Below are 8911 nucleotides of genomic sequence, written 5' to 3' on the forward strand. Positions count from 1 at the left end.
GCTGGAGCCAAGGGTGGAAGAGGGACAAACCTGGGTTTCAGAGTCCTGGTGCGGAGGGGACGACACTTTTCTCCCACCTCTTCTGCCTCAGTAAAACAAGGGGGGGAAAGAGAGAGAGAGAGAGGAGAAAATGAAAAATAATAAAAAAGCCAGCCGTTTACTTTCCCCCAAAAGCTTGTGCTTTTGCTGTCAGTTGGCTTCTTCCCTCCAGCCCTTCGGGTGTCATTATACGACCCCGCCCGCTTTCAGCTTCTGAGAAGAGCAGGTTTCCTGATGCTCTTTAAGGCTGACTCAGGAAGAAAACTGGGGAGTGACAAGGGCTGCTGAGAACTGACAACTTGTCCTCTGGCTGCTGAGTCTGCCCCACCGCCAGGTAAGGTCGCTCCCCAGCGTTTCTTTCTTTCTTTCTTTTTTTTTTTTTTTTGGAGACCAAGTCTCACTTTGTTGCCCTCAGCAGAGCGCCATGGCGTCACAGCTCACAGCAACCTCCAACTCTTGGGCTTAAGTGATTCTCTTGCCTCAGCCTCCTGAGTAGCTGGGACTACAGGCACCCACCACAATGCCCAGCTATTTTGTTGTTGTTGATGTAGTTGTCATTGTTGTTTGGCTGGCCCAGGCTGGGTTCGAACCCCCGCCAGCCGGGGTGTATGTGGCTGGCGCTGTAACCACTGTGCTGTGGGCACCCAGCCCCAAGTTTACTTTTCATGTATGTTTGGGTGAACAAACATCCAAGAATGAATTCCCAAGGGAAGACTCTGCACAAGTAATGTAGAGGCCAAACTAGAGGGTGAAAGAAAAGCCCATATCCCACCCTCCTCTGCTGAACTGGGCTGAAGTCCTTTCTCCCGGGAGGGACCACCGTCCAGCTCCCGCACTCTCACACTGCTGAGAGGGCGGAGGGTTTCCTCCCTTTTCCTTTCTCACACTTTCCCTGGCTACCCCTCTGGCAATGGAGAAACTGAAAAGACCCTTATGGTGGGCAATTTCAGTCCTTGAAAGTTTGACTCTTCGCACTGGGGTTAGGTGGTATCTCACAGTGGTTTTGAATTGCACTTCTCTGATGATTAGGGACCTGGATATTTTTTGATAAATTTGTTGACCATTGGTCTGTCTTCAGGTAAGTTTCTGTTCAAGTCTCTTGCCCACTTACAAAAGGTATTTTTTGCTTTTTTCTTGTTGATTGAGTTCTCTGTAGATTCTAGCTATCCTCTTTCTTCTTTAGGTAAGTTTCTTTCAAGTCTCTTTTCCACTTATTGTTTGCTCTTTTCTTGATTAATTTGAGTTCTCTCCAGATTCTAGTGCTCATTCTCTTTGTCAGATTCATACACTGTTGGAGGGACTGCAAACTAATATCTCCTCTATGGGAAGAAATGTGGAGAATACTTAAAGAACTGAAAGTAGACCTTCCATTGGATCATGCAGTCCTATTTCTAGGTATCTAACCCAGAAGAAAATAATCATTTTATCACAAGAACATTTGCACTAGAATGTTTATCGCAGCTTACTTCATGATTACCAAGATATGTAAGCAACTTAAATGCCCATCAACCCATGAATGGATTGACAAACTGTGGTGTATGTGCACCATGGAATAGTATTCAGACATAAAAAGTGGAGATTTTACATCTTTTGTGCTTACCTGGATGGAGTTGAAGCACATTCTTCTTAGTAAAGTATCACAAGAATGGAAAAGCAAGTATCCAATGTACTCTATATGAAACCAATAGAAAAACAGCTACATGCCCATATGAAAGAAAATGACAAGTATATTCACATGGGGGATGGGGGGAAGAGCCAAAGAAGGGGAGGAAGGAGGAGGATTGGTGACCTCTCACTTAATGTGCACAGTGTAAGGGTATGCAGCGTACCCCCTGGATGAAGGGAGCAACAACAAGTTAAACTTTGCTTCGGAAATGCAAACAATGTGACCTAAACATTTGTAGTCATATTAATCTGAAATAATTTTTTTAAAAGTTTGACTCTTGATTATTTTTCTTTGACCTACATTTAACATCTTTAGGAAACATACAAAACAAAGGATGTGTACCTTCTGCGAGCAGAAAGCAGATAGGCATGGGCTTTGGGTAACCACTGCAGATAACTCCAGGTTCTTGCATTGTGCTGAGTGGTATTTCTGGGTTTGCAGGTTACCATGGCATCTGAATCCACCATGAAGGCCCCCATTTGTCTGGTAGAAAACTTGGAAGAGAAGATGATGGTGAATCCAAATGCATTACAGATTCTGGAAAACATTTCTGAGCCTGTGGTGGTGGTGGCCATTGTGGGGCTATATCGTACAGGAAAATCCTACCTCATGAATCGTCTTGCAGGAAAGAAGCAGGGTGAGTGGAGTCCTGGTGCAGGAGCTGTTTCCTTAGAACCAGGGATAACACAAGCAGATCACATCTCCCCTAGCATCATCTTAAAGAAGAGAGTGACTCTTCTCTATGAAGAAAACTTCTAATTATCCCCACCAAATTTATAATCATAACCCCAAGATGTTCACAAAATCTCATTCTTGTTCAGTAGTGGATAATTCTAATAATCCTATCAAAGGATGTGCTCTTCTGGTCTTCTCTATCCCATCCACTCTCACCTGCTCAAGAGCTCAGCTGCTGCAGGGGTTCCTTTTCTTTATCTTATACCTCTTTTGCTCAAGCACACAAATGTAATTTAATACATCCTGTTTATAAAAATGGATGAGCAGAAGAGCAGACAGTAGTATCCTTGTATATTTCATACATAAATTGAACTATGGTCCTTTTTTTTTGCTCCATATCATACCTAAATTTTGATAAATTATGCCCCCTTCTCTTTCTCTATTTAGTCTTTCTAGTATGTGAACTACGACATGTGGAGAAGAGTACATATACTATATGTGTGAGACAAAGCTAGTGAATACACCTGTGTAATCACTCTCCACATCAAGATTTAAAACATTACCAACTGTACAGCCCCCAAATCAAACCCTCTCACATCTTCACTAGAGTCCCCCTGGATTTTGGTCGTCAGCACACTTCATCCACTCTCACTTCTTAAAAATGGTTCTTCCTTTAAAATTTTATATAATGGTAATTATATTTTACATGTTCTTGGGTGCCTTGCTTCTTTTATTCAATAAGAAGTTTGTAAGTTTCCTATACCTGTCATATACATCTGAAAGTTATTCACTTTGCTAATGGATAGTATGTACTGTTGGAGGATTCATTTGACAATTATGAACATTGGTATTATTTCCAGTTTTTGTCATTAATGAATAAGGCAGTTGTGAATATTCTTGGATTTCCCTCCTGATGGACGTGTATAAAAATTCCTTTGTGTACTATGCTCAGAAGTGAAATTTCTGGATCAGAGAGTGTCTTCAAACCTATGGTAGTAGCATTAAACAGCTTTTGAAACTTTATATGCAATTTATGTACTTATAAGCAGCAATTGAGATTCTACACATCCTACAAAAATTTAGTAACATTTTACTAACTTTTGTGGATCTGTACCTTATAGAGTTTAGGGTTATTTATTCCACTATAAATAACTTTATGTACCTTTTCACATATGTATTCTCCATTTGTATTTCCTATTTTGTGACATATATTTTACTCCTACCAGGCTGTCTCTTTTGGTTCTCATGAACTTTTAAGACAATCTCCCTATGGTTCTGTTAAGTGATCCTGTCTTTAATAACCATGTAGCTATTTTATCCCTTTATTCTCACTTCCTCTGCTACTCAGCAGCTGAGTAGCAAACTCAGTCTAGTAAACAAGGTAAGAAAGAGAACAAATTTGAGGAATTCCTAAGTGTGTGTGTATATATATGAAGATTGGATTGATTGTTTTTGCTGAAATTGAAGCAACCCTTTCCCCTCACCTGGCACTTACTTTTCTACCAGTTTAACCACTGTAACCCCTGTATCCCCTGGTCTGCCTGCTGTCACTGTTGCTTTTTCCCTTCCCTTGCAGGCTTCCCTCTGGGCTCCACTATAAGGTCTGAAACCAAAGGCATCTGGATGTGGTGTGTTCCCCACCCCTCCAAGCTGAACCAGACCCTGGTCCTTCTGGACACTGAGGGCCTGGGAGATGTGGAAAAGGTAAGGCAGAGAATCTTAAAGAAGAGTGTGACTCTTCCCTATGAAGAAAACTGCTTTTCAAATATTGAAGATCTTATTCTGGTTTCAAAATCCTTATCTTTTGTGTATGTGTGTGTGTGTATTTAATTTCATTTTAATAGATATAGAGATAAAATTGTTTTTATTACATGTTGGAATTGTATAGAGAATTTAATGGGAACTTTTTGTACCGATCACCTGAATAGCTCTGTACATCATACCCAACAGGTGATTTTTTTTATCCTTTACTCTTTCCTCTCCCCCTTGTGAGTCGCCAGGATTTATTAAGTCAATCTGTCGTGCATGCCCATTGCTCAGCTCTGACTCAGGAGTGAGAACATGTGGTACTTGGTCTTTCTGTTCCTGGGTTACTTCATTGAGGATAATAGCCTCCGGTTCCATCCAAGTTGCTGCAAAACATACTGTTCAATTCTTTTTCATATCTGAGTAGTATTCCATGCTGTGCATATATGTGTGTGTTTGTGAGTTTATACCACTTTTTACCCAAATGTCAGTTGATGGACACGTAGGTTGATTCCATGAACATGTAATTGTTTATTATGCTGTGATAAATGCCTTTTTTATAAAATGACTTTTTCCTTTTGGTAGATCCCCTGTAATGGTACATCTACTTTTAGGTTTTTGAAAATCACCATGCTATTTTTCATAGAGGTTGTACTAATTTATATTTTTACCAGAAAGATGAGAATTCTCTTTTTACTGCATTCATGTCAACATCTGTTATTTGTTAACTTTGTAATAATGGACATTTGAAAAGCAGTAAGGCAGTATCTCTTTGGGTTTTGATTTGTATTTCCCTGATGACTAGTAATGTCCAGCGTGTTTTCATAAGCTTGCTGGTCATTTGTTTATCTTCTTTTGAAAAAAGTCTCTTCATGTCTTTTGTCTACTTTTTAATGGGATTATGTATTTTTGTGCTGATTTAAGTTCTTCATAGTTTCTGAATATTAGTCATTTTTCAGATGTATGGTTTTCAAGTATTTTCTCGCATTATTTAGGACAGTGTTGTTCAACCTTTTTTACCTTACAGTGATACCGGACTTTTGATACTGAATTTCCAGGCTCTTGGTCTCGACGATTCAATGAATGAATCGATGGACCACAGGATAGACAGTTAGTTAGGTTTTATTTATAGAGATATCATTATAGCTCTTACAAAGAGTCAAACCTTGCAGAGCAGGATAAGATAATAAGTGTCACAGCTCTTACAAAGAGCCAAACCTCCTTGCAGAGCAGGATAAGATAATAAGTGTCACAGCTCTTACAAAGAGCCAAACCTCCTTGCAGAGCAGGATGCAAGTCAAGTGTTACAGCTCTTACAAAGAGCCAAACCTCCTTGCAGAGCAGAATGCAAGTATTACAGCTCTTCCTCTTTTGCTCTCTCTCCCTCAACGGTCTGCAGAAATCTGCTGAGGTCTTTGCTCTCCTGTTCTCTCTTCCTCGAAGGTCTGCAACAATCTGCCCCTAGGCTCTTTACTCAGGGGTTTATATAGGGGCAGTTGTCCAATGAGCTTAAAGCTGAGCTGATTGGTCTATTTTCTCCTAAAAATAGACAAATCAAGGGCAGGATTGAAAATGGACCAATCAGGGATGCATTGGAGGAATTGCCAGTGTTTTCCCCTGCTCTGTCCAGTTCCTTTGCCTACTGGAGCCTCCAATGGGGGAGGGAAGTTCCCATCCACTTGCTCCAACCTGCCAGTTCCTCTGCCGGCTGCTGCCACCAAGACAGAGGTGGCAGGTCCCCAAGCCCCACTCAGCTGAGCTGGCTGGGGCGCCACTTTTCCGGTATCAACAGCATGCTTAAACCCAGAGGGAAACTTCCATGGCACACTTAAATTATGTTGATCAAAAAAAGGAAAAAGAGTAAAAAAAAAAGAATATTCTTACTGAGTTTTGAACTTCTTTTGAAAATAATTTAATTAATGATCTTAAAATTTTTTGTGGTGCACCTAAGATCCTCTCATGGCACACTGGCATGCCACAGCACACTCCTTGAAAATCACTGCTGCAGGATATCTGTTAACTCTGTTCAACAATTAATTTGCTGTCCAACCTTTTAAGTTTAATTAAGCCCCATTTATTTTTATTTTTGTATCATTGGTTTCTAAAGACTTAACCATAAATTCTTTACCTAGGCCAATGTCAAGGATAGTCTCTCCAGGTTTCCTTCCCATATTTTAATAGTTTCTTATCCTTACTTTTAAGTCTTTAATTCACCTTGAGTTATTTTTTGTATATGGTGAGAGACGGGGAGGCAGTTTCATTCTTCTGCATGAGGCTCTCCAGTTTTCCCTGTTACTCAGCTACAGTACAGCTGAAGAGTGAATAAACAACCTTATGAATGAATGAAGAGTAGTCTCCTAAATCCTATTCTCAAATGTGCATTGTAGGGTGACCCTAAGAATGACTCGTGGATCTTTGCCCTGGCTGTGCTTCTGAGCAGCACCTTTGTCTACAACAGCATGCACACCATCAACCACCAGGCCCTGGAGCAGCTGCAGTATCCTTCCAGAATGTTCACTGAGTTTATCAGAATGGAAACTGACACTGAGTCTTCTTGGCTAGGGCTCCATTGTCCTTGTTGAGTAAGAATGGACATGGGGCAAAGGCAATGTTTATAAACTTTCTGTGTAGGGGCAGTGAGGAGGTTCTTGGGTAGGTTGCTTCTCGTTCCTTAGCTAAGACTTCAGCTACGTGACTGAACTAACAAAGCTAATCAAGACAAAATCTTCCCCAGGAACTGAGGAAGCAGGGAGTGCTGCTGAGTTTGTAAGTTTTTTCCCAGACTTTATTTGGACTGTACGGGATTTTGCATTGGAACTGAAGTTAAATGAACATGTCATCACAGAAGATGAGTACCTAGAGAACGCCTTGAAGCTGATTCCAGGTATCAGATGGTGGCCTGGGGAGGGGAAGTTTCAGTAGGGAGGGATGGGATTAAATAAGCCCAGTCATTCAGCAGCTTACATCAATGTTTTCAGGAGATGGGTGTGAGGCCCTTGATAATGGTGATTGGTGATATGTGATGGACAGGTGGCTGGGGTTTTGTGATCATTACCACCTGAAAATTTCCAGAGGCTGGCATTTAAATTCACTGAGGACATTTAGGACTTAATGTTCTTTCAAGTGATTTGAGACCAGTCAGCACCATGAAAGAAACCCTTCAGCATTGCCATCAATGCTTTCATGTCTTAAGGCTCACATATTTATTTTACTCATTACATCTAAGTGTTCCTCTTACTCAATGTGAAGAAAAAAAACAGTTCATCTGTTTGTATGTAGGGAAACACAGAATCATAAGAAATGAAATGACAAAATTTTGAAAATACATTTTACTCAGTATCTCTTACCAACCTGGATAGTTAAATGATCAGGGAAAAGGATATTTATATACTAAATGATTTTGAAATAAGTAAAATGACACTTGTATGTGCTTCTAACGAGACTGCCAAATCCTTCATTTTTCATTTCTGTAATATCACCTTTTTTCTACAGCCTTATACAAGCTGTTGTCAATCTATCATAAAGTTATTACATGGATTACATTTAGTGGAGTAGACAACCGATGACTATCTGGAATCAATTTTTGTTCATTCATTTATTCATCCTTTCAACAAGCCTTTATTTGGAAAAGATGAGAGTAGCCACAGAATCCCTCTGGATGACAATGTCAAATCCAATTCTGACATAGAAAAGTGAGAAAAGTGAAGAATTCTCCAAATTCCATTTAGATTAACTGTACTCTGGACTTTATTGCTAAAGTGTTCTCTAAACATATTTAGGGTGCTGGCTTGGTGCCTGTAGCTCAGCTCTAGGCTACATATACTGGGGCTGGCAGATTCGAATCTGGCCCAGGCCAGCTAAACAACAATGACAACTACAACAAAAAAATAGCTGGGCAGTGTGGTGGGCACCTGTAGTTCCAGTTACTTGGGAGGCTGAGGCAAGAAAATTGCTTAAGCCCAAGAGTAAATTACCATAAGTTTAGTGACTCACTTAATTACTTACTTACTTAATTAAAGACAGAGTCTCACTCAGTCATCTAAGCTAGAGTGACGCCATGGCACTCTACCAAGGGTGTCATAGTGAGACTCTGTCTCAATAAAAATATACCAAAAAAACCTTTATTTATGGTGTTCATAATTTTTTGGCTCTGAATTTGATCCATTTTTCTTTACTAACATGGGTATCTTCTGTGACTCTCATGAGATCATTTCCAACATCATTTTATCCTTTTGTAGCATTAGTTTGCTTTCAGCCCCAGATTCCATTTCTAATGTGGGACTGTCATATCAGAAAGGTATTTCTGACAAATTGTGTGATTAATCAATCACTCAAAAAACATTTAAGAAATCATCTATTTCCCAGCCACCATTCAAGGACTGAGGAATCCAACCATAAGTTTTTTACTTGTCATGTGTGCCTCCTTTTTCTTTTCAAAAGTACATTCTTGCTTCTCACCCTGTACAACAGTGGGTTTTCCATGCCTTGAGAGTAGAATCAAGCTGTTTTGTATGACTGGATAAAAATAGATTTACACAACAGGGAGCTGCACTGATGCAGTGATCCTCGGAACAGTCCTCAGCCCTGGCCCTTGCATACCGTTAGTCTCTTGACTGGGCACTCTTTTTACAATTCCACAGAAACCAACCCCCAAATCCGCAATTCCAACATGCCTAGAGAGTGTATCAGGCGTTTCTTTCCCCAACGGAAGTGCTTTGTCTTTGACCGGCCTACCAGTAACACAAAAGATTTACTTCATCTGGAAGAAGTGCCAGAAGACCAACT

General features: G+C 40.3%; 1 protein-coding gene across 1 annotated transcript; it reads left to right on the forward strand.

Moving 5' to 3' along the window:
- Positions 1 to 249: 249 nt before the first annotated feature.
- On the forward strand, positions 250 to 8906 carry LOC111723297 (guanylate-binding protein 6-like; the record flags this gene model as incomplete). The annotated part of the gene is made up of 6 exons (XM_023509881.1): positions 250 to 373; positions 2147 to 2342; positions 3957 to 4084; positions 6514 to 6623; positions 6814 to 7010; positions 8767 to 8906. Coding segments are annotated over exons 2-6 (765 nt in total), but the record flags the coding sequence as incomplete, so codon positions are not given.
- Positions 8907 to 8911: the final 5 nt, after the last annotated feature.

The sequence above is a fragment of the Otolemur garnettii genome, unplaced genomic scaffold, assembly GCF_000181295.1.
Source record: "Otolemur garnettii isolate 467f Iridium unplaced genomic scaffold, OtoGar3 scaffold00010, whole genome shotgun sequence".
Classification (NCBI taxonomy): Eukaryota; Metazoa; Chordata; class Mammalia; order Primates; family Galagidae; genus Otolemur; species Otolemur garnettii.